The 26,258-nt window shown below is 41.3% G+C and overlaps 1 protein-coding gene across 1 annotated transcript in view; it reads left to right on the top strand.

Moving 5' to 3' along the window:
• The window catches only part of HUWE1 (HECT, UBA and WWE domain containing E3 ubiquitin protein ligase 1), a gene marked incomplete in the record, with an annotated part of 5,008,559 nt that overhangs the window by 2,482,947 nt on the left and 2,499,354 nt on the right, over nucleotides 1-26,258 (top strand). The window contains 1 exon segment of the mRNA XM_044079288.1: nucleotides 23,679-23,801. Coding sequence (XP_043935223.1) covers nucleotides 23,679-23,801 — 123 coding nt within the window.

Below are 26,258 nucleotides of genomic sequence, written 5' to 3'. Positions count from 1 at the left end.
TATATATTGGGCTGCCACCATTTTTAAGGATATTTCTACCTCTAGCCAAGTCAGTGACCTGTCTGGGAGATACCAAAACTTTTTTTTTCAGAACCAGGTAAAATCCATTTTGACATTCCATTTCTGCCAGTGTCTCATCACAGACTCTGCACTACAGTATAGCTCTTGTAAGCCTATTTTTTCTATCCAGCTATTTGTTCTTTCGCGATTCAGGCTTACCTGCCTTGTTTCTAATACTGCTCTTTCTGGACTGCCGGTTCCACTTTTGTTTACTTTGTAAAAGTGTACTTTCAAGTGCCATAACTCTTGATTTCTTCATTACCCTTTCTCTCTCAAGCTTGACTAGTCTTTTCTCCTATCCCATCAAGCATGGGCACTCCAAACTTCTGTTCACCAACCTCCCAATGTCTCCTTTTCTTTTGAAGTTTCTCTGTTTGGTTTCAGTCCTTATTTGCTCTTAATGGCTTCATGTCTTTTTTTAATAGGCTTCCAGATCCCTCTCCAATGCCACTGTCTTCTCTGTTACAGTAACTCATTTGGTTTCCAAGCCCCTCATATCATGTTTCATCTCCAGATCACATTCATAGCATTTTACCACGCTGACATATGGTTTAAATAATGCCCCTAATGTATCACATTTTGCTCTCTTGACACAGTTTAGTTGTCTCTACCCATAGTGCTCCATTTTTATTGTTTCCAATTTCTTCCCCCCTTCTGAGTGGTCCACGTTTCAATGACATTAAAAGCACCACATACACATAGTCTGGCTTGCACTTTTTTTTGGTTTGGGTAACTGTCCCTCATCTTGCTCTACCACCTCCATTTGCTTAAGAATTCAGTTATGTTTTCTTATTTGATTGTAGCCATCTCTGTAAAATATAAACTGGTTGCCGTTAATATGTTTGTGTCTATTGAAGTGTTTTTTCCCATTTAGTGTTCAGAAACTTCCTAGGCTGATTGTGCAGCTTTGTCTTGAATTTTTTTGTTCTTTTCAGGATCAGACACATCTCCACCTGAAATGTATAGCTACTATCCGCCTCCATTTCTTACTCAGTGGTTGGTTTGGAAAAACATTTTCTCACTCCTTGTTTGGATCAGTAATGCTTCAGGATGCAGATAGTTAAATTAGGGGACATTTATATCTACAAAGAGACCAGTCCCAGTGGAGTCCCCCTGGGTTCTGTGCCCGAGTCTCTCCTGTTTAGCTTCTACTTTTCTGAAGTAAAAATGCCAATACCAAAGGACCTCTGGCTGACTTAAGTTTTCAGCTGACTGCAAGCTAGGAGCAGTCCCTGAATCTCCAAATGACTTGGTCGTCGTCCTGGAGGAAAGTTCGTCTGAAATAACTGGAGTCGGTCATGGTCTGAAACTAAATGCCAAAGAATATATTATGGTATTTTTTGGAAAGTCATCTATCCCAGGGAGCTACCACTTTGACGTTATGCCCTTAACAGTTGACGCATTTCTGGATTTGGGAACTTATGTAGACAGTGACCTCATTTTTGACCGACATGCCTATTGTAAGAAAGGCCTTCTGTATTGCGCATCTTGTAAACAAAGGGATTGTGTTTGGATCTAGTGATGTCATTGCCCCCCTTTATTCTGTCATCATTAGTTCAGTCATTGAATATAATGCCCCCTTGGCATATATCTGTCTAGAGACATGCAACAACTGGAATGCCCACTGAGATACCAGAGTTAAAGGATACAAGGCCTAAATACCATGTTGCACATGGAGTTTCTCATAGCTCTGTCACTATGCCTAGTATTTTACAGACTACTAAGAGGCAACATGTGTTTGGCATACAAGGCATCCTCCAACCCATTACTGATTAATTTACTGTACATCAGAAAGTCAAATGCCATCAAAATACACCGTCTTGGGCTCTAAACATCTTCTGCAACATTAACAGAATGGTTTGGAGGTACTGGTGTGTTACACAGAGGATACTGCTGCTGTGCAGCAGACTCCCTATCCGCGCAAAACAGAGTTCATCCCTGTACATTTTCAAACTGAACTAATCAGTATACATATGTGAAAGCTTTACCTCCAAAGTCATAGTGTAATTACATCTATCACATACAGTCAGTTTGCTTAAGAATGTGGTGCTCGTCAAGAAACATGAAAGAATTGCTGTATTGTGTTAGCATGCCCATTTCCACCAGGCAGGCTATAGAGACCGTAGTAAAGTGCACATACCTGCCTGTGGGTCTTATTTTTGTGGTCTACGATGGGTGGGGCAATCAGGATTTGGAGTTGCTGGGTTGCAGAAGATCTAAGATTGATTTATAATGCAACTAAAAACTCTCCAACTAAACTCATGACTCTACCTATGCTTCCCCCAATCACATGATCACTGTAGAATCCTGCAAACCTCCACTGAACAGTTAGTGTGGACAGTTATGTGCAATAAACCAGAACCTTAATTACAAGAGTACTTCAAGTACAGAATGATTGGCATAGTGATGATCTGTGGTGGCAACAGACTTCTCCACAGAAGTGGAGGACCTCTTCCACATTGCAAAAACATCTCAAAATATTTATGGATTCTGGCAACTTTAGACACATTTCACATTCCAATCAGAATGTGTTGATTTTATTATGTTACACATTGTATTTTAAAATTTGTGTTTTTGCAGTTACTCTGGGGTTAATACTTCTCAGTGGGCAAGCTAGCTGCTCTGTACTCTGCAAGATACTTGAGAAAATTGCTGGGAAAGTTTTGTATGGGTACTAAAAATCACTGCTGCACTGTTCAGCACCTGTTGTAGGATTTTTCTGTAACACACCTATCAGTAAACAACAATTCAGTGAAAGGGTATATATGACAGCTCGGATCTTGCAGCAATTCACAGTTCTGTTACTATCGTGAGTGATAGTCTGGTTCCCGGAATAAGTAAAATACAAAGAAATGCAGTAGGGTATTGTTTGCTGTAGGATATCAGCCTCATAAATGAGGCTGCGATCCTGCAACAATTCATAATAATCTCACTATTGAGTGATAACTCGAAAACTAAGGTCCTGCAGTACAAATAAAACCCAAGAGTAAAAATGCAGTAGAAATGTAATAAGTGAGGCTCAAATCCTGCAGCAATTTTTAATTCTTTCAATGTGTAGATATACTGTGAGTAAGATCACAGAACAGATAATAAAATTTGGGTAGAAAGATGCAGTCAAAATGTAAGAAATGATGCTGAGTTTCTCCAGCAATTCACAGCTCTCGCTATTGAGTTGTATTACAAGACTAAGGTCCGCAGACCAAGTAAAATATCAACAGTAAAAAAAAAAAATAGAAATAAAATAGAGACTTTGTTCCCACAGCAATTTGCAGTTATCCTACTGCTGTGAAGAATACTAGGATTAATGTCCTAGACCAAGTTAAAAATGCAAACAGTTAACTTTTGGTTAAAGCAAGAAAAATGCAGAAAGGATCATTTCAGATTAAAACATTTAATGTTGTAGTGTGCAGTAGTTGAAATGGGGTGATATGGAACACAGGCTAATTTGAGCTATGCGAGTCTAATGGGGTTGCCTTATTAGTTAGAGCTGTCCATATGCAGTGGTACTAGCACTTTGAGGGGCTTGCACACACTTAATTTACAGTAGGTTTGGGCAGCTATAAAGCCACCAAGTTTAAAAGCTCAAGGTTTAGGTGGGTGGGCAAAATTCAAAAACAGTGTAGTCAAACAGCAGTTTTAAACTCAGTCTTTTAGCTGAAGAGGTGTGTAGGTGAGTAAAGAAAGCTGTTTCTCAGCTTCACCCCATAATCAGCTATTTTGTATTCCTATTGTATCAATGAATCCAGAAAGAGTTTCCCAACTGACCCTAGCCAGCAACTTTTAAGCCTTAAAACTTTGTAATAAAATAAATGTCAAAATACAACAATGTGCAATATAATAAAACCAAAGTATTATGTCTGCAATGTGGCTGAAGTTGCCAGAGACCCTTAAATTATATTGCGATGTGATTTAGCATGTGGAAGAGGTCCTCCACTTCAGTAGAGAAGTTTGTTGCTACCCCATATCCATATGCAGGTCATTCTGCTGTATCTGAAGCTTCCTTATAGTTACGGTGTTGCTTATTACACGTCACTTGTTTCAGTACAATGTTTAAGTTAAAAGCACTGGAAAGATGAGCCGTAAATGTAAGGCATATGTTTACATACTTTTGTGTTTTTATTTTTCTCATTTATAGGGAATGCATCATTTGTTTTTCTGTATTTATTCTTTGTTGCAGTTTTTGTAACTAGTATTGACTCAGTGCTATGTACTGTGAATTTTTTCTTAGTGGCTCTTTTATGATTCATTTCCTGAGGTCTTGGTCATGTGATTGAACACAAGCTTTAAAATTAGTGTGTACTACTAGCATTATCATCTGAAGTTCATGTATTAATTTGAACAAAAACTTTTATCTTTCATTGTTGTAGACAGTCTTATTTTAAAAGGCTGCTGGATTAAAGTTCTTGTGAATTTTATGTATAGCAGATATTCTTCGTGTTTCACTGTTGCAGTCATTACATTTGGTAATCTGCTGGCAGTTTGCCCTGAGCCTGCCTGATTAACAAAGTTTTGGGTCCTGCGTCGGTTGCTGTCCCTTCTTCCATGACGTCAGGGCTATAAAACATGCAGCCAACGCCATTACAGCAGTCTTTATTGCTGTGCGGTGCCTTTAGCAGAAGCAGTTTGCAAGTGCCGGTCGGCCGACTCCTGAAATTTTCGTTTTCGGGTTTCAGAACTGAAGTCTTCAACTTAAAGCTATGTACCCCGTTGGGGAAACTTTTTCTTGCTCCTTACCGATGTCGGTAAAAGTTAATAATTGCATTACTTGTGGAAAGCAAATACTTCATAAAGATTTTCATTAGTACTGTATTCCTTGCCAAGGGCCTGACCACGACATACCTTGCTGTCAGTTTTGTGCTTTATTTAATCAGTGCACTATCTGTCAGTACATTTTTGCCTCTAAATTTTTCGGTTCTCTGTTTAATTATCCAGAAATGTAGTCAGTTAGCCATTCGACTACCGGGATTCCGAGAAAATGCAAAGATGACGACAGAGACAGGCCACCGAGGTCCAAAGCAGCCTACGACGCTTCTCCTAAGACATTTGCCAGTTCGCCTATACTCAGTGAGGTGCTTTCGCAGCCCCTGATACCCGCTACTTCTGATTCGCAGGCCTCTACTGAGACCCATTCGGAGTCCAGTATGCCGCGAGATGCTATGGAACCCGCAGATGTCCCTACCTTGGATGGGTCCGGATCCGCTGTGCAGGCACTGGCTTCTGAGGTTGTATTCTGGCCTACAGACTTGCATATTAAATTGACACCGCCTTCATTATTAACACCTAAATCTCGATCCATGTCAAAAAAAACGACTCCCAGGCCACATGTTCAGGCCCCTATGCCTAAAAGACAAGTGATAGAAATGGCTGAAGATCTAATTACTCTAATCAGGGGGTAGTCAACCCCCAGCCCCACCCCCCAAGAGGCCTAGTGCTGAGCTCTATTATGAGTCTTCTGATCAGGATTCTGTTTCTTCCAATTCTTCTAATGACCTGGCTTTGTCCATACCTACTGATGAGGATTCTGATGCAGAGGATTTCATTTCTTCTGTTTCCCCTCCTGAGGATTTTTCTTTTGGGGAAACTTTGCATACTTTAAGGGAGCATTTCCACTGGGAAAGCCAGGAATTTTCTGATTCAAATAAGAGGCTTAGGGATTTCCTCCTCCTACCTCAGCATAGGCCTTTGGCTATATCTCGTGTACTAGACCTTGTTAATGTGTTGTCGGAATCCAGTTTGGCCCCTGATTCCCTGCCTCCTGCTCCTAGTAAACCTGACATACTGCAGGGTTCCTGAGTCCCACAAGTTCCTTTTCAAATATCCTATTGCAGTTCCATAACCATTTCTCAGGGGCCCAAGGGCATTAAGGCTTCTACTGCAAAAAATACTACCCCTTCTGATAGAGACTCTGGGGCGGTGGATAGATGGGGTAAAAAGGTTTATACTTTTGCAACCTTGGCAATTGGAGCTTTAAACTGCCAATTTCATATGTTAAAATATTAACAGCATATTATTGGATTGCTTAAACAAAGTAATGTTGATTCCTGACTGTGTGGAAAATAAAGATTTACTGGATTTAATGCATTCTGCTGAACAATTTGGAAAACATACTTTGCAGTGTGGTTTTGATTCTTTAGAGGCCTCCTTGCAGTGCTGCTGTTAAGTGTCAGCAGCATGTTATTGGATTGCTTAAACAGAAAATGATGTTGATTCCTGATTGTGTTGAAAATAAGGATTTACAGGATTTATTGCATTCAGCCGAACAGGTTGGAAAACATACTTTGCAATGTGGTTTTGATTCTTTAGAGGCCTTCTGCAGGGCTGCTGTTACTGGGTCTGTGCTTAGAAGGCATGCTTGGCTTAAGGCGCAGTCTTTGATCATGTTAAAGCTAAATTGTTGGATGCTCCTTTAAATCAGTACCACCTGTTTGGCAATAAGGCTGAAGAAGTTCTAAAAATGATGAAGATAAAACTAAATCTATGCAAACTGTTAGATTTCTTACAGGTGCAGCCTCCAAGATTTAGTAGGCACTGGCCTACTAAGAATTGTTCCTTTCCAGCCCCTTCCAGATCCTCTCAAGGCAAAACCAGACACAGCAAAAACCCCAGGGTTCAGTCCCAGGGGTCTCTCAGAACTAAGCAATGGGGGGCCTCCACTTCCAAATCTGGAAATAACAAGACACCCTCCTATGGTAAACAGTCTCAATGACTTCCTTTTAAAATTACCAAGCACTTATCTTCTAACCGCCCCTTTGGGGGGGAAAGATTGCTCTTCATGCAAAGAACTGGGCACTCATAACCCAGGACAAATGGGTTTTAAATATAGCGTCCCAGGGATACAGATTTCATTTCCACACGTTGCCTTCACCAAACGGGTGGTCAGACCTGCCCCCAAATCAGTGGTCAGATGCTCAAAAACTAACTTTCCCTCTTAAGCATGGGTGCTATTCAGCTGTTACCAGAAGAGGGAAAGGAACAAGGTTTCTATTCTAGGCTTTTTCTGGTACCCAGAAAAGACATCATGGCGTCCAGTACTGGACCTGTCTACTCTAAACCTTTCTGGAGATTCCAAAATTCAAGATGCCGACTCCTCACCAGTTACTTCCTATGCTTGGCTAATGCACTTGGTTGGCAGCTCTAGATTTAAAAGAAGCATACTTGCACATCCCAACCAGGGAATCTTGCAGAAGATACCTACGCTTCAAAGCAGGCTACTTGCATCATCAGTTCTCTGCACTGCCCTTTGGCTTGTCTACTGTGCCCAGGGTATTCAGGCAGAAACCCAGGGCATACTTCTAAATCTTCTGGCATTTGTAAAAAGGGTTCTAACTTGTCTGGGGTACACCATAAACGAAAATAAATCACAGCTGGTACCCTGTCAACAGATTACATTCCTGGGTGCAAGCTTGAATACAACTGCCCAGATGGCTTTCCTCATGCCAGAGAAGCAAATTAATTTGTTAACTTCAAACAAGTGGCCACACAAACCCTGCTATCTGCAAGACAAGTACTGCAAGCCTTGGGGTTCATGGCCTCCTGCATTCTTGTAATTCCATATGCAAGGCTGCATATGAGGAAACTACAGTGTTATCTAAAAGGTTTATGTAGTCAACATTGTCACAGCCTGGAAACAATGATTCCTATCATTGCTTGCCTATGCCTGGAGTTCCTGTGGTGTGCAGAGGCCTGCCAGCAAAATAAGTGACTGCCATTCACACTACCCCCTGCTGCCCAAACCCTAACTACAGATGCATCAGACTATGCATGGGGGGCTCACCTGGAAGTGCATTCAGGGAAAATGGAACCCAAATCAAATGCATCTACATATATCAAAAAGAAATGAAGGCTGTCGGAGCATTCTGTACAGCTAACAAGGACTGCATTCTTCCAGAACAACTAATGGTAAAGAAGGACAACACCACGGTTATGTGGTACCTAAACAAGCAGGGGGGGGGTACACATTCCTACCCCCTCTGCAGGCTAGCCAAGGCATTGTGGAACACAGCCTTTAACTACCAAATGCACCTACAAGCTCAATTCCTGCCAGGAAAATTGAATACATTGGCAGATGGACTAAGCAGAAACCTCATGGGCCCACACAAATGGAAACTGGAACCACCGATTTTCAATATGATGACAAGCGAATGGGGGGAGCCCAGACGTAGATCTATTTGCCTCCCCTCAGAACTACCAGTTGGGCAAGTTTTGCACAAGGACTCCCCACAAACAAGCTGGAAAGTGGATGTTGTATCCTTCAGCTGGAAAAAACTATCAGTCTACGCCTTTCCCCCTCTGCCTCTGCTCTCCAAAGTTCTACTAAGTCAAACAGGACAAACCAAGGATGATTTTGATTGCTCCAGACTGGCCGCACCAACACTGGTAGCCCCTCCTGCGCAGTGTGTCGCAATCATCTCCATGGCACCTGCCTCAGACCCCTTCCCTGGTGTCTCAGCAGGAGAACCAAATTTTGCACCCTCGGCTTCCAACATTGAAATATGCAGCCTGGCTAATAACTTAATTTCACCCTTATCCCTCAGCAAACCTGTGATGGTTGTCCTCTTGGAGGCTAGAAGACCTAGTACTAGAAAATCTTATGCTGACAAATGGAAAAGATTCTGTGCTTGGAACCATTCTTTAGGGATGAGCACAGCAGCACCCAATTTACCTCAGATTTCATAATACGTAACTGAGATGCTTCACAAGGGCCTGTCTTTTTCCTCCATTAAAATCCATGCTTCGGCTATTTCAGCTCACTACAACACAGAACCCACCCCTCTTCTCTCATTCTCTGCTCAAGCAGTATCTCAGAGGGGCAAAACACTTGAAACTACCCAGGAGAGCTCCTACCCCTGCCTGAGACCTTAACTTTGTTTTGGAGAAACTCACTCTACCTCCTTTCGAGCCAGCTGCTACTGCAGACTTAAAATTTCTTTCTTGGAAAACAGCCTTCCTTTTAGCAATCACTTCAGCTAGAAGGATATCTGAATTACAGGCTCTTATGGCATTGTAGCCTTTCATCATCTTTCATGCGGACAGGGCATCTCTTAGGACCAATCCATCCTTCATGCCCAAGGTGGTTTCCAGTGTGGCTCTTCATCAGTCCATTCATTTGCCAACCTTCTTTCCCAATCCACAGAACAAAGGGAAACGGATTTTGCTTTTCTGTGATGTGCACTGACAACTTAGAGTCTATTTGGACAGAACTAAATCTTGAAGAAAATCTAACAATTGCTGGTAGCATTTGCTGCAGGGGCAGAGGGGATGGCTATTTCAAAACAAACTATTTCTAAATGGATAAGCCATTGCATTAATTTCTGCTGTAAGCACCATGGAAAACCTATCCCCCAGGGGATCTGATCTCACTCCACCAGGGCAGCATCTACTTCTGCAGCCTTACTCAGAGCTGTTGCTACCAGGGATATCCTAGAAGCTGCTACCTGGAGTTCTTTACATACTTTCACCAAGCATTATCATTTACCATTTTTCTCTAAATCCAGAGCTGGCTTTGCCACTGCTGTCTTGCAGGGCCTTGTAGCTGGCCCTAATAATGTATAAACTCCTCCTCCCAACCATAGTTTTGGGAATCTACCCAAATGTAATGACTGCAACAGTGAAACATTAAGAACATAGTACAGTTGTGTACACTTGCCATAAATGTGGATGTTCGACTGTATTCTCTGTTGCAGTCCTGATTACCCTCCATCCAGCCCCCTGTTTTTTCTGGCTATACCTCTACGTTCCTTTACTATGCTTAAAAGCCTTTTTGGTGTATTTGCTTTAGGTTGGAGGTATACTTTTGTGTTTGTGTTTATTTGCTCCCCATTTGGGGGGCACCTGACATCTGGGGCAAGAAAATCTGATGTAATGACGTTTGCATGTTTTATACCTCTGACGACCTGACGTCATGGAAGAAAGGGAAGCAACCAACGCAGGACCAAAGACTTTGTTAATCAGGCCGACTGAGGGCAACCTGCCAGCAGATTACCCAAATGTAATGGCTACAACAGTGAATACACTCTAACATCTACATTTATAGTAAGTGTACTCAACTTTACTTTTTTCTTTGGGCCTTAGATTTGTGTTTGAGCTGTATTTGTTCAGCTTTTCTGCTTGGATACTTCATGTAATTGAAAAACAAAGATGAGCTGGAAACCGCACCCAATCCAGGAACTTTATTGTTAGACAAATAACTTTAGCTACACGCTTTCGGAATGTACACTGACCCTCCTTCCTCAGAAGACAAAACAGTCGAACAGTGCAAACCAGGCTTAAATACATCACCTGGTAATCATTCATAAACGTGTCAATTACTACAATCATACACACCTACTTTTAATAACAATCAAATAAAATGAATTATCCTCCCAAACCATGAATTCACTGAAAATCATAGAGCAACATTAACTAAATCGCAGAGAAATACAATATGAAGGATTCAGTGTTCAAAACCTACAATATATTATAAATGTACTAAAAGCCTATAAACGTACTAAGAGTATATGTTCGATTTAAACATAAATAATAACAATAAACATAAATAATGATACTGTGTTCGTAGTAGAGACCCTATTAGAGATTGTTTTGTCTAATAATTTTCTTTTATTTAATGGGCAAACTTTTTTGCAAAAATCTGGAGTGGCGATGGGGTCACCGTGTGGTGGCAGCTTTGCAAATGTGGTGCTTGCCTACTGGGAGAAAAAATGTGCGTTTCCAAGTGAGATGTTTTCCAACAATGTCGCCTGGTACACTAGGTACCAGGACGACATGTTTTTGCTTTGGAAAGGGCTTCCTGAAAATGTCCCCTTGTTTTTGAAATTTGTCTAGTACTACCACATTTTTGGAGTTTACTTATAATTTACAGGATTTAAGTATTAGTTACTTAGACATTTAGTAGGCAAGAAATATACCAGTGTTATCTACCGAAAACCCACCTATACGAACTCGTTTTTCCATTTTACGAGTTGCCACCCCTACTATCAAAGGAAGGCCGTTGTTAAAGGGTAAATGGTGAGGGCCGCAAGGATGGTGTCTGAAACTGTAGACTTCATAAGCGAATGTGCACATCTTTTTGACATGTTTACTGATAGAGGTTATCCCTCACAACTTTTCCAAGAAGTGAAGTCCGAGGTCATTCACAAAAGAATGATCGGTTATTTTAAACCCATCCTTTCAGCACCTTCTGCAGTTACCTCACCAGAAGCCACAATTAGTTACAATGACTGTATACCTGATGATCCTGACCATGTGGCTTCTTCCTTTATCATTACTACGGGTGAATTTTGTTCTAGTCCCTCTAAGGTTGAACCTGTTACTAGATTTTTATGTACATTTAGTACAAACCATTCACAAATTAGGACTGTTCTAAACAAAAACTGGGCGTTCATCCGAGAGGATATTTACATTACTAATAAACTAGGTGAAAAACCCTTGATTACGTTTAGGAGAGGTAAAAGTCTAAAAACACTCTTGGAATCAGGCCCAGTAAGAAGTTCTTGTATCAGTAAAGGCATTAGTAAATGTGGAAGTTGTAAACAATGTAGGTTTATTCGCACAGACCCACGGGTTAAGTTAGGTGATTATTTGTGTTGCATCAGAGAAAAAGCCAATTGTCACACTAGTGGGGTGGTGTATGCCGCTATATGCCAAGCATGTGCCGCCTACTATGTAGGCAAAACTGAGCGAAAGCTCAAGAAACGTATATATGAGCATCAGTATGCAATAACTAGACAAGATCAGTCAAATGCCCTAGCTAAACACATTGTTACATAATGACCATTTTTTTAAATTTACCATTCTTAAACAAATAACAATTGACAGCAGGGGTGGCGTTTGGCAGACGCAGCTCGAGATAGAAGAACTACGTTGGCAGATACACACAGCTTCTTACATCTGCCCTGGGCTTAATGATCATGTGTCTATAGGTTGTTTACTTAAGTATTTAGCCCTAAAGAGGTAAAATGCACTTCCATGTTTGTAGAGTGTGGCATATTTATTTATACATTCTTATTTATATATCTTTATATACATTTATATATGTATATATATTTTAAAATATTTTAAAACATTTTTATTTATCCTAATTCATTTTAAAGGTTTTTATGTGTCTTACAACATAAAGTTTATGGTTGGCTTTTCGTACGTTTATAATATATTGTAGGTTTTGAACACTGAATCCTTCATATTGTGTTTCTCTGCGATTTAGTTAATGTTGCTCTATGATTTTCAGTGAATTCATGGTTTGGGAGGATAATTCATTTTATTTGATTGTTATTAAAAGTAGGTGTGTATGATTGTAGTAATTGACACGTTAATGAATGATTACCAGGTGATGTATTTAAGCCTGGTTTGCACTGTTAGACTGTTTTGTCTTCTGAGGAAGGAGGGTCAGTGTACCTTCCGAAAGCGTGTAGCTAAAGTTATTTGTCTAACAATAAAGTTCCTGGATTGAGTGCGGTTTCCCGCTCATCTTTGTTTTTCAAGTTTGTGATATTTTCATACTTAATGTAATGTTTACCACCTTTGCGTACAGGGGTGGTCACTGTAAGCTCTCAGAGTTCTTGAGTAAAAGTAATTTTCTCCTAATCTCTCTCTCTCTGAAAAACTTTGTGCATCATCTTTTGTTTCTCTTTGATTGTGGTATAATTCTTTTTTTTTTTTTACCCTTTTTATACCTTTAGGTTTATCCTCATATTAACATTGTTGGTAATACATTCCCTTAGTTCTTTTGCTTTTCCATATTTTTCCAAAAAAGTTTCTCTCTCCTTGCAGTTTAGAAAATTGCTGAAAAACCCTCTGATTTAAAAAAATGTACAGCCTGTGGCCATAAAATTCCTTTGTGGTGGTGCACACTGTGTGTATGTGTTGTTTAGGCCTAGCACACTTAGATTCTGCCTGTGACGTATGCAAAGCCTTCAACCCTAGTGCTCTAATTGATAGACGTAACCCTCTCAAAATTAACATTTTTTTCTATCAAAAAATTCTGACTTAATCTTCTGGGCTGAAACCCAGACAAAGAAGGCTAAGAAGCATTCCCTTGATCCTGTAGGTTCCTGACCTGTGGTTTGGAACTGCCTTTTAAGATTTCAAAACCTTCAGATCTGACCTTTCTGCATCCAGGGGCAGTAACGTCAGATCTGACCCCGTCATATCCGAAGAAGAATTCAGACAGGTCACCACGATTAAGCTCTCCTATGTGCTTGGATCCAGTGTCCTCTTTCTCCCATCTCTCTTTCTGGAAATGTCTACCAAATGTTATTCTTGGGCTTTATCAGTAGTATATTATTCTCAGTTCTGCAGTAGTCTGAAGCAGATGTGGATAGGGTGGTGAAATTCTTTTCTTTTCTTTACAAATTCATATGGGTGTGTACTCACAGCTCCTGCCACACTGGGTCCAGAGATCTTCATGAGTACTACCCCACGTGTATACTGTATCCTTCTTTGATATGACCTTTGGTTTCAGAGCAGTTGTATCTGTGGATCCTGGAGCCATCCATATTGGATCCGATGATCATTGTGTCTTCTTCTACAGTACTGTCTGATTGGACCAGCTTCCAAGCACGTTTAAGCACTATGACTGATCCGTAGCCTGTGTGCCGGATCCAGGGGGTTGGAGTCAACTCTGATGTTGTCTGATCTGTTGGTGACCATCAGAGCCTTTGTGCTGGGCAGCTCCGCTCAGACTCCTACTTCGAATGATTTTCCTTTGGTTCAGAAAGACCCCTCAGTCCGGAAGCATGTCTTCTTGAGCCCTCTGCCTCTTCCTCTGGGGCCCTCCGCCTCTTCCTCTGGGGCCCTCCGCCTCTTCCTCTGGGGCCCTCCGCCTCTTCCTCTGGGGCCCTCCGCCTCTTCGTCTGGGGCCCTCCGCCTCTTCGTCTGGGGCCCTCCGCCTCTTCGTCTGGGGCCCTCTGCCTCTTCGTCTGGGGCCCTCTGCCTTTTTCTTTGAGGCCCTCTACTTTTAAGGTTGTGGAGAGAGTGTTCTGTGCTCCAGGACAGAGAACATATCTGTCCAGCTCCTACTACCCAGACCCAGTTGTTCTTGTGTCTTGATCCTCCGCTTCCTGCACCACAGACAGTCAGCCCAAAGACACCAGAATACCCAGCAGGGTTTATTGATATCTTTGGTACTTCTCCAAAACTTCCTGGCAAAGAAGTCCCTAGGAAGAGAAAGTACAAAAGGAGTCACTTAGTCTCTCCTCATAAATCTGTCATGGAGAAATGGATGGCTGGTCTGACAGCCCTTCCCAAAAGGAGTCAGTAGTCCTGGAAGCCTTTGAAGGTGGCCCATCTACTTCCTGTTTGACTCCGCCCGCCAACATGCTCATTGATTTGCTCTCTCTATGGATGTGTAAGGAACCTGATTCCATTGAGGCTATCCCCAACAGACAAGACAGGATCCTGGCATTACCTAAGGACAGAGAATTTTTGAGCAAGGGAGTACCAGTTGATACCATGGTCATAGCAGTGGTCACAAAAAAGGAACTTGCAAAGCAGGTTGCCTCTGTTTATCATCCAAACAGGGAATTTAGGGTGCTGGACAGATTTGGGTAGTGTAAATGCTTCAAGGTTTACACTTAGTTGCTGTATTTTGTAACACTTCACTAGACGCGAGGGATTTTATTAAAGAACTCATAAATCTCTCTGGCTACCATTACTTCAGAGGGAGAGAGCTCAATTGCCTCACAGTTGGCTACCATACAATGTTTCAAACTCATCCATGAGGGTCATCTGCCACGCAGCTGAAAGTACCTCAAGGGCAGCAGGTTCAGGCATTTCCATTAGGAGCCATGCCTTGATGCATCTTTGTGATTTTATGAAGCCCTTCAAGTCTTCCTTTGTCATTACTCCCTTTGAAGTTCTTTATTTTGCCCCCAAGGTTAAAAACACACTGTTAGGGTATGAGCTAGATGGTATGACCCTGTCTGCTGTGAGTGTACTTTTTTGTACTCCTCAAAGGACCTTTTCTAGGAATCAGTGCGGTGGTTGAAAAATAGGGTTCAGAAAGTCCCAGGGTCTCTCCCAAGATCCACATGGAGATGGTTCCTCTAGAGACAGAGGGGAGAACTCCTAATGGAAGATGCCACCCACACGGCAAAGGAGTTCTGCAGTGCCAAGGATCTGGAGATACCTTCTTTGACAGATCCTACCAGCATTCCTGAAAGGCCCAATTGTCCACCTCTGGTGGCATTTGGGGGTCATATATCCCAACACTAGAGAGCTTGGCTAGAGGTTACAAAACATTCATGGGTGCGGAGGATTATTTCCAGAGGTTATATAATATCCTTTTCCCTTCCCCCTCCCTTAACCATATGCAAAATTCCTGATGTTTAACCCAGTCAGATGAAAACAGCAGCAATAGAAATAAAGCTGCTAGAAAGAGTGTTAATCAAGTAGTCCCTCTAGACTGGAACTTACTCAGGATTCTTTTTAGTGCCAAAGAAAACAGGGGACTGGATGTCAATTTTGGATCTCAGTCTGAACAAATCAGTTCCATACACAAAGTTCTGGATGGTCATAGTTCAGTCCTTTCTGCCTTTTCTGCACAAGGATGACTGGATGTTCTCAGTAGATCTTCAGATGCCTGCTATCATATAAAAATCAACAGATGATCGAGAAGATTGATGTGCTTCTGGCTGGGAGCCAGTTGTTACCAATTTAGAGCTCTGCCCTTTGTGCTCATCACAGCCCCCTGGGTGTTCAAGTGCATGGCAGTAGTGGCAACTCAATTAAGATTGCAGGGATTCCGAGTGTTTCCTTACTTGGACAACTGGCTCATGACCACTCATACCAGGCATCATCTGATCAAAGTGTGAGATTAAGTACTCAGCAATGCTCCTGTTTGCGAGTTGCTCTCAGGCACAACAAATATCACCTACAGCCAACTCGATTATCACAGTTCATCTGAGCTTTGTTCAACACTGTATCCTTGACACCCTCCCTCCCTTTACCGATGGTGCAAACTGTGGTTCCAGGTGAAAAAGGTAATTCGAAATTCTTGGCTAGATAAATCATTCAAGCCTTGAGATCAGTGTCTGCTGTGATGTCCCATGAGAATTCTTCAGTGGACCCTAGCTACTCAGTGGTCTATTTCTTCATCCTTTATCCACCCAAATCAAGATAACTCAAGTATGCAAAAATTATCTCCTTTGGTAGATTTACTCCAATCGCATAATGCAAAGTTTGCCCCTTCATTCTTCCTCATCCCAAAGCCATGGTTACGGTTACCACGGGTGCTTCCCACATCCAGTTTGGGGCACTTCTTGAGAAAGAGTCTCCCATGGTACTGTGAAGAGGCCAGTACATATATCAGTGCCTTAGAAATGAGAGCTGTCCTCCTAGTGTTGCAGCCCTTCCAAGACACTCCCCCTTTTGGGACCATTGCTATTCAGACAGACATGTCTTTGGTATGATACATCAACAAACAGGAAGGAACCAAATCTTATCCCCTATAAGAATAGCTTTGAGTGTGTGGCAGTGGACGATGTCATCCAATTTATTTCTGATAGCAATGAACATTCTGGGAAAATCTAACATAATGGTAGACAAGCTTAGCAGGGCCATTCTAATGCCTCATGAGTGGTCATTCATCAAAAGTTGCAGAATCCTTGCTGCAACCTTTTTGCATTTCCCCTCAGCAAGCGTAACAGGTGCTTTGTCCTGATCCTCCCACAGGGGTAAATAGAGACACTGTTCTCCACAATTGGCCCCTGGTGTCCTCTACACTTTCTCCAGTACCTCTAATCCCCAGATTTCTTCAGAAAACATCTCGATTGAAGACCACAGTCGTTCTCATTGCTCCTTATTGGTTTCTGCAGGTTTACTTTCTTTCTTTGGCCTCATCTGTTAGCCTGCCATGGATTCTGGATCCAGTTCCAGATCCACAGTTTCACCAGACAAATGTGATGCACATGGACATTTTAGGCCTAAAGTTGACTCTCTGGTTTTTCCACTTCTATTGATGAACAGCCCAGGCTCTCCTCCCCCGTCCGCAACATTCTTTTGTCCAACCACCAACTTTCCACTAGAAAAATTTACAGAAGTAATTGGAAAAGATTTTTTTTGGGCACAGCAAAATTACATTGATCCCTTTTTAGCACTAGTACCTATAATACTCAAGTTTTTAGCTACAATTTTTAATAATGATTCTAGTTTTTCATCTATTAAAGTACAGCTGTCTGTTTCTAATTTTAATATTGGAGTAGATAATTCGTCTTTAGATTCTTCCAGACTTTGTAGAGCCCTTTATAAGGGGATCCATTCTTCTTAGCCCTCTTTTAAAGATCCCACTCCCCTGTGGGATTTGTTTTGTTCTACTGTCTTTTGACTCCTTTTGAACAGTCTGCCAAGTGTAAATTAAAAATTTTAACTTGGAAGACTGTCTTTTTAGTATCCATTACCTCCACTAGAAGAATCTCAGAACTTAAAGCACTCTCTTCTAAGCCTACTTTGAGTTTTCATAAGGATAGGGTATCCTTGTGAATCAACCCATCCTTCCTAAGGTGGTGTCAGAATCCAGTATCAAACTTTAAGTCTTCCAATTTCTTAATAAATTTCTCAAATAAAGGAAGAGTATATGTTGCACCTGTTGATGTTCGCAGTTACGTTTTTATCTAGATAGGAAAAACTTTTCAGGAAATAAGATCAGTTTGTCTCCTTTTTGGATTCAAAATTGGGCAAACCAATTACTAAAGTGGCTTTAACCCAATGGCTAACAGATTGTATTTCTTCTGTTTACAAAAAATTCTTTTTGCCAAAACCTCATTCCACTAGGTCTTTGGCAACTTCTATATTTTTATCGAGATCTTCCTTGGATGATTTGTGCAGCTACAACTTTGGCTAATCTTCATACATTTATTGCTCATTGCAAATTAGATCCGGTCTGTGGGGGAAGAGCGGCTTTTGTCTCAGCAGTGCTCAGGAATATCCTTGGAGTTGTCCTGGGATTCATTTAGTTGGGGCCTTTGTCCCATTGTTTGAGAAATTAATGAAAACATCAGAAAGTTATGTACTGACCATACAACATTCCATCTATGTTGTCAGTTTTCATTTTTCCTCAACTCTCCCTCCGTCCAACCCCTTACCAATTTGACTTCTGGAAGGATTAGAAAATGCTGAAGGACTCTGTGTTACTTTACTTGAGCTACAGATACTGTTATCTCATCTCTTTTTATTTAAGTATTATATAGGCTTAAAGGTCAGCAAATAAGATCAGAGATATTGTAGGGGACTTGTGCATTATGGGTGAAGGAGGAGCTCGAGAGTTTGTGTTCCACGAGCTGAGAAAATAGGCAGAATCAGATCCGAGGGTCAGATCCTAACCCATTTGATGAGGAAGAATGAAAATAGAGAACGTAGATGGAATGTTATGTTGAGTACAAAACTTTATTACAGATGGATTTTCTTCAGCCAGTAGCTGTTCCTCCTGTGCTAGCAGCTTTGGAGGATGTTTTCTTAATATCCTGCAAACCCAGCCCTGCTCTTAAGAAGTCACATTACGTAATGTTTTTCAGACTCACAAATATCTTTTCTATTTTACATTTTTAACAAATATCCATTTTCTAACTTCAAATCAGACTCTGCAGTTTTCTTTAACAGAAGTCTGCTGCCAAACATCTGATGAATGCTAACCCTATCCTGTTTGACAAAATTAGGAACGTTCTTGATAGCACACTAAACTTTTCTTTAATCTATTTTAACCTTCAAAATTCTGAACCACCAGGGTTGTTTAATGGTTTTGTTGGCTTTTGAGAACATGAAGGTAGCTTCTAACCAGAACCTGAGACAGTCTAGAATGTCTATATTCCCTTTTAGAAATGTCCTCTTTCCCACTCTGAAAGCACGTTCTCTCTCCCAGAGCGTAGGTCTCAAGTTTTTCTGTGTGATATCAGACACAGACAAATGGGTTGTGAGAATCTTTCATCAAAGATACAGATGTCAGAGAGAGTCCCTTTTCTCCTTTCCAGGGAATTTGTCTCTCCCAACAAACCTAAATTCCCATTTTCCCCAGACCTAGAGCATATGCTGTCTTTCTGGGGTCTTAAGGTCAGTGTCCCCAGATCAAACACAAAAAGTTTTTAAGGAGTTCTGTTGCCAAAAAAGGAACGAACCTGGAGACCATTCCTAAACTTTTCTTTTGTCAGCCTTTAAGACATAGTACTAGAGTTCAAAATGCTGCCTCTTCAGTGTCTGTTACTCCTCCTACATACGGTCAGTGTTTTTTTTTTTTTCAGTAACTGATTTAAAAGGTTATCACATGTCAGTTCACAAAGATTTCAGATGTTTTATAAGGTTTTCTGTGTTAGGCTTACATTTTCAATTCTGTTACCTTAGGGATTGTCTTCTGCTCTAAGGATGTTTGCAAAATGTGTCTGGTACAAGGAATTCCTCACTGCTGATGAAGTGTACACATCTTTCTATATTTAGATGATTTATATTTGCAGACTCACTCAAAATGCAAACAATCTTTGACCTTAAAAAAGCTACTTATCAGTGTGGACTTCCAGGTTAATTTTACGGAAATCTGCTCTCTCACACACACACACACACACACACACACACACACACACACACACACACACACACACACACACACACACACACACACACACACGTGTTTGAGATGCCTTCTAGACACAGCCATCAAAAGGGTCTTTCCTCCTCAGGACAAACTAGAATTGTACCTAATACAGTTCCTGTTCTTTACCAGTCAGTCTGACTTTTCCCAGGTAATATCTCAAGATTCTGGGTTACTTCACCTCTGAATCTCTCATGTTCTTTGGCCAGACTTCACATGAGACAAATTCAGTACCTCAGATATGTCTGGTCCCAGCCTCAGCAACCCCTTATCTTTTCAAATTCCTGAGCTGGTATTTGTAAGAAGCAAGTTAAAATGGTGGGCAGATCAGCTATTTCTTGGCTCTGGTCTTGGTCTCCCTTCCAGCTTTTACTTGGACTGTAATCAACGATGCCACAAACTTGGCTTGGGGAGCTGTTTCCAAATGGATGAAAGTTCAGTGTTTATGGAACAAAACAGATAAAAATTTCTAAAATGTCAGAGATGATCACAGAAGTAAAAGCATTGACATCTCAAAATCATTTCATCTCCAGCACCTCTGCTAGTAGTCAAACAAGCACCACAGCAGTGTTGTACCTTTATTTACAGACTAGCCATAGTAGCCTGGATTTTAGCAACTCAGCAGAATCTGAACTGCAGGCTTATTACATTGTATCAATGTAGAACATTATAGCAGTCAAGCTGAGCAGGACCAAGTCAGACCCCCACAAATGGTAACTGATCCCAGGGGTCTTTCAGGAATTGCTCCTGATGAGTGCAGCTGTTTTCTTCCATTCACAGCATACAGTTGAGGGCATTCTGCTCCAGGATTCCTTGCAAGCAGGGTGTGGAAAACAAATGCATTATCATTCACATGGATAGAAATGTGCCTGTATACTTTTCTACCCTTAAACTGGTATCCAAGGATCTTTAGATTCCGAAGGACTCCAAATGTTACTTGTGACTCCCTTTTGTCCCAGGCAAAAAGTGATTCTATTTTTGAAAATGGCCAGAGGCAGTTACCACAAGCTTCTTCACAGATTGGAGAGGTTTTGTTTGATAAACCCCAACCTGCAACTTCATTTGACTGCCTTGATGTTGCTAACACTTTTTAGGTACGTTTTTTCTTCTAGCTGGTGCCAGTCTATGATCCAGGACCTTATTTATGCCCAGATATGTGCATGTCCCTTTCTTTGCAAGTTCCTAACCTTGGCCTTTCTTACTATTCTATCAAGGTTCATGTTTTGGCTGTCTCTGCTTGCCCGCCTATAGATCCCCCCTTTTTAGACTGTTTTAAGTAAAACAGTTTTTGAAAGAGGTCCTGCATATTCAGCCTACTAAAATACTGGTGGCTGTTCCTTGTTATCTTAATTTTGTTCCAGAAGAACTGATAAATCCTCCATTTGTACAAGGTCATCAAGCTGATTTGAAGTTGTTAACTTGAAAAATAGCGCTACTCGTTCTTTAACATCTCCATGAAGAGTATCTGAGTTGCAAGATATTGTGGCGAGGCAGTCTTATTTTTCGTAAAGATGTTATCTTTGAGAATAAATCCTTCATCTGTGTATAAAGTGGTTTCATAGTTTACTTTGAATCTAACTATTCCTCTCCCTGTTTTCTTTCCAAAACTTAAAACCAGTGGAGAAAAGATTTTGCATATTCTGTATGTCCAAAGTTGGATAGAACAAACATCTACAGAAATTCTGATAAAATATCCTTTTCCTATAAATGTAGGAAGAAGGGGACAGCCAGTGTTAAAACATTTTCCAAATGGTTGTCGTAGGTCATTACATTTATTGTACTCCGTGACTGATTACTTGCTGACAGGGTTAGAGACCATTCTTCCATGTCTTTCAGCTTCTGTTGTGGCTTTTTGTAAAGGGTTGGACTCTAGAAATATCCTAGATTGAGCAACTTGAGCCTTTTTATACACCTTTACAAAACTTCAAAGTAGATTCCTTTTCCAAGTTTAAAGCAGGTTGTTTCATGACTATTCCCCATGGGCACCTGGACTGTCATTTTTCCTTCTGTTTTTTCTGAGCTCTTGTATTCTACCTGTACAGTTTAGGCAGCTGCTGCAGTAATCTAGTGATGAACATAGTACAGTTGCGTAAACAAACTTAATGTAATGTTAGATGTTCATATAGATTACTGTTGCGGTAGGGACAGTCTTCCCTCCCCTCTTTGTGATGTTTTGTCTGATTCTGGTCTTTTTTTTATATATTTTCTTTTTCCCTAGCATATACCCAATTCTCATGGCTCATGTCCTCACTGAGGCAAGAAAGCTCTCAAGATTTGATGCCCTAACCACTGATTTTATGCATCTCTCCAAGCCCCTCTGCTGTTATGACACTGGAAAGGTGCCCTGAAGCTTTGAATGCAGGGTGGTTGTCATGTTCTCGACAGGATAGAGCCTATATATCATAGGCTACTGTGACCGTGCTTTATTTGAGCATTTTCTTTGATAGTAAGTTTACGTGCAGATCTTTGCATTCTTAATGCTGTAAAACTTAAGAATTGATTCACAACCTAGTATTTTGAACGTACAGAGCGACAGCATGTCATAGCCTTGATGTACAAAAGAATGTCATCTGCCACCAGATTCATGTTGAGTGTCTGTGTTAGTCTTCTCATTAATGAACTAGAGCTTAAGAGTATTTTTGATAAGTTTGGGAGATCTGCTTTTGCTGAATAAAAAAATGCTTTTGGAAGAAGATTTACAATTTGCAGTTCTCTCTCTTAAACCAGTAAGTAACTTGGTGATTGTAATATCAGGAAAATCCCCAGTAAAACTTTCAGCCCTAACGGTGTAAATAGAAAATTGAACTCATTGTTTTTGTAAGTGCTGAATGGTCACCACTCTAGATTGACTCATTAAAACCTACCAGCAGTCGTTTAATTCACACTCCTGCCAGCCAACAGACTGGATGCCAGTTCAGAATACTCTTGCTGGTTCTAGTAGTCATTCCTTCACCTTTCAAGTTTGCAGTTAGCATAGCGTCTGACTTGAAGCCCCATCTGAGATGCGTTGTGATATTCTTACGTGTTGAGAGAGATGTTTTGAGGGCCTCTAGTCTTATTTTGGCCTTTCTTGGCTAGGTTTGTTGCCAAGATAGGCTAGTTGACAATTATATGTCTTGTCCGTGTGTCTTTTTTAATTGCTTTTCTGTTGGTGGATTTGAAGTCTCTCAAATTTCTGGTAATAGCAATGGTCTTTGTCAGACCAGTGTGAGTTGTTAGCGATTTTTTCACTCTACGCAATGGTTTTTGACCTTAGAGTTGGTATATGTATATTTGAGGGTTGCATAAATTTTGCTTTCCATAGAAAAACTGTTTTAACTCAAGTTTTGAGATTTTTGATTTTTTTCTTTAGTTTGTAAAGTTCAACAAATTGTTACTTTTGTAGTAGAGTGACTTAAATTAATAGAGAGATAAAGCTGCTTATCCTGTACAGTTCAAGTGTGCTGAGCTCTGCGCCCATTAGAATCATTCTTTCCATGTAGTGTATAACAGTGGGACTCCAAGTCGGTTTTTATGGATCTTCCTTGCAGTATTTTCACCACTTTTTTGTTCTACTTGGCTGTTGTGCAGTTTGTCTGCTCTTCATTTTTTAAGCTATATTCTCCATGACTCTAGTTAATGTATTGGATTTTAACTTTTTCTTCCATCTTTTCCCCATTACTGATTGCAGTTGGCTGTCTCCTCCTCAATTTGAGGTCTTTGTTGTGTTGAATTTTCCCTCCTGAAGCTTTAGTGTGTCTCTTTTTCTAAGTCTGCACAGAGCTTTTCATCTTAGTTGGACACATTTTCTAGGAGCTGAGCTACACCATGCACAAGACGGAATTTTGTCTAAGGTTAGTAGAAGAATTTGGTAATTTTTTGGTATCCGCTGGTTTGCAATTTCATATCTATTAATTTAGATTAATGCTATTACTGTTTTTCCTTAAAGCACATAACTTGGATATTTGAATAGTTTAGTGTCATAAGGAAAAAAAATAAGGAATTGTAGTTTTATTGTAGTAGCATGCCTGTTCAGAGCTACAGTTGTTTTACCATTGCCTTTTATCCTTAGTTGATTGACATGGGTTTCACAAGAGAACATGCAATAGAGGCACTTCTGAACACAAGCACTGTGGAGCAGGCTACTGAGTATCTTCTAACCCATCCTCCTCCACTTTTGAGTGGTGTGGTGAGGGTAAGTGTTATCCATATCTGTCTACAAGTAAGCAGCTCATAGGGTTTTTTGGGTCTGACAGTCTGAGTAGATACTGTATAGTAGAATGGTTGATTAGATTGGGAGGGAGAACTTGAGTGTTCTGATGCTTCAGTCTTCAGTGAAAATTGGATTGATTTAACTGTCACTTTTTTTTTCCAGGTAAGAACACTTGAATTTAACCATGCATCCCATATTTTACTTTTGTTGACTTTTATGTCTTCCATGTTTGTTATGAAAAAGTGAAGTAGCTACAAGCCAGCATTTTGGTTGGATTACTGATATAATGTGGTCATTGCTTGTGTCCAGAAATCAAATGCAGTACAGTTAAAAGATGTTTTTTTTTCTGGGTGGTACAACTGTCCACTTCATTTAGTGACAGGCTTAAACATAAGTTTAAGGCTGCATGCTGATTTAGAAAAAGACATGCATAGACAGGTGTGACTGAGACCACTGCTGAAATATGATGAAGCTTCTTTAATACATCTGCTTTGTGATATACAGAGGGTTTTACTAGAGTTTGGGAAATGCTGCCACCACTTGGGTCAAATAACCTATCTTTTTCTTAAGTTTCACCCCGTTGCTTCTGATTGGTTATAAACAAGGATGTGCACACACTTTTATAGTTAAAGATTTTTTTTTTTTTGGTAAGATCAGTGTTTTTATCTACTGTGTTTTACATGCTTGCTGTACTCAACACATACTCTCTGTAACCTATATTTTAGGTTAGGTAGTGCCTGTGGAAGTTACTCAATTTGGGGCAGCTGTCCATATCTGGAAGGGTAAACTTCACTTGTTGAAAAACAGATGTAATGTGGTCCTATCTCACCTACATTCATTACTGACGGGCTCGGAGCCGAGAATTGGCTCCGACTCTGCCACTAGTTACTAGCACAAAGTTTCTAATTGGCTGGGCTAACCCGGTATCCCAAGATGCACCACGCCCAAACCCCAGATCTCGTTTGCCACTTGTTGAGTTAGGACATGGTCTCGAGCTTGGCTGTGGCTAAATACCCTGCTTAAACTATTTGCATAGTTTTTTTCTGTTTAACTTTCAGACCAAAAGCTATTTTCATAGCTACGTTGTGTATATATTGTGTGTGAGTGCTATATATTGTGGTTTAGACTAGTTATAGTTTTGTGGTATCCTTGTGTTTGGCGGGCTAGGCCCGTTTAAATTAGAGGGCCTTGCCCTCTCCTGTCTCTCTTACCTTTGTTCATGTGTTGGGGCGTTTAAGTTAGAGTCCCTTTCTCCCTGCCTGCCCTTCTCTTCTGTTTGTGTGTTGGCTGTGTTTACTATGTCTGGTAAGGACCAGAAGGAGCATAAACCTTCTGGTTTCAAGAAGTGCACCAAATGCTTTTACAAGATGTCTTTGACGGATGGCGTGTATTGTTTGGGCGCCGTACATTTGCAAGAATCATGTAGCGTGTGTCACTCTTTTAGTTCCAGAGTCTTGCAAGAGAGAAAAAAAAATTGATTCTCAAGGGCCTTGTAAAATCTGCCTTTGAAGAAGCTTTGGAATCTTTTTCCCCTAGTGGAAAATCTAAGCCTAGATCAAAAAAGAGGTCTCCGGCTCAGTCTAGTTCTTCGGAGCCATCAGAGAAGAGATTGAAGACAGTTTCACCTTCCTCTGCTCCATTGGCCTTGGAGCCGCAGGACAGTATTTCTGTGTCGGAGTCGACTCCCTCAGCTCATTTGGTGTCGGCGCCGCAGGAGGTTTCCGTGGTACTGGAGCCGACATCTGTTCTGATTCTTCTGGAGCCGATTCGGAGCCGTTCTCCTAGTCTTATGCTGGATCCTTTGGAAAAGACTTCACGACCCCCTTCTGTGTTCTCCAAGTCTTCCAGGTTGCCTGATTCGGATGTGGATAGGGTGGTACAGAGGCTCTTCCAGTCGCCGGTGTTGACTAAATTATTTTCAGCTCCGACCCTGTTGGTTCCGGAGCCTGCCGTCTTGTCTGTTCCAATTATTCCTCCTCTGAGCACCTCTGTGTCTTTGGAGCCAGAGTGCGCCGCCTCGAGTGAAGTCCTTGGGTCGGCCCCGATACCCCCGTTGGGCCTTTTGGTTCTGACCTTGGCTCCAACCTTCTCTGTTCCATCTTCTGGTTTCAGTACTCTGGTTTCCTCTGTCGGACCCAAGGGGGATACATCGGGACTCCAAACCTCTGCTCCGAGTCTCCCTCTTGGTACATCGGGTAGGGGAACCCCGACTCCGATTATGGTTTCGGAGACGGGTCGGTCCTCGGATTCTGGTGGACCCGCCTTCGTGGCCATGAGGAGTGCACTGGCCAGGTCCTCAGTGACATCACTCAAGTCAGCCATTCCTTCCCAGGACACCCCGGCTAGAGACTCTGATGCCCCCCTATCAGTGGACAGTGGGGCTACAAGGCCTGAGGATACCCCCATGCGTGTTCCCCAGCTTTGACGGCCCTTCAGAGT

Source organism: Protopterus annectens, chromosome 8.part0, assembly GCF_019279795.1.
Source record: "Protopterus annectens isolate FY-2018-M chromosome 8.part0, PAN1.0, whole genome shotgun sequence".
In the NCBI taxonomy this organism is placed as follows: Eukaryota; Metazoa; Chordata; order Ceratodontiformes; family Protopteridae; genus Protopterus; species Protopterus annectens.
This window is presented reverse-complemented; position numbering and strand designations above follow the sequence as displayed.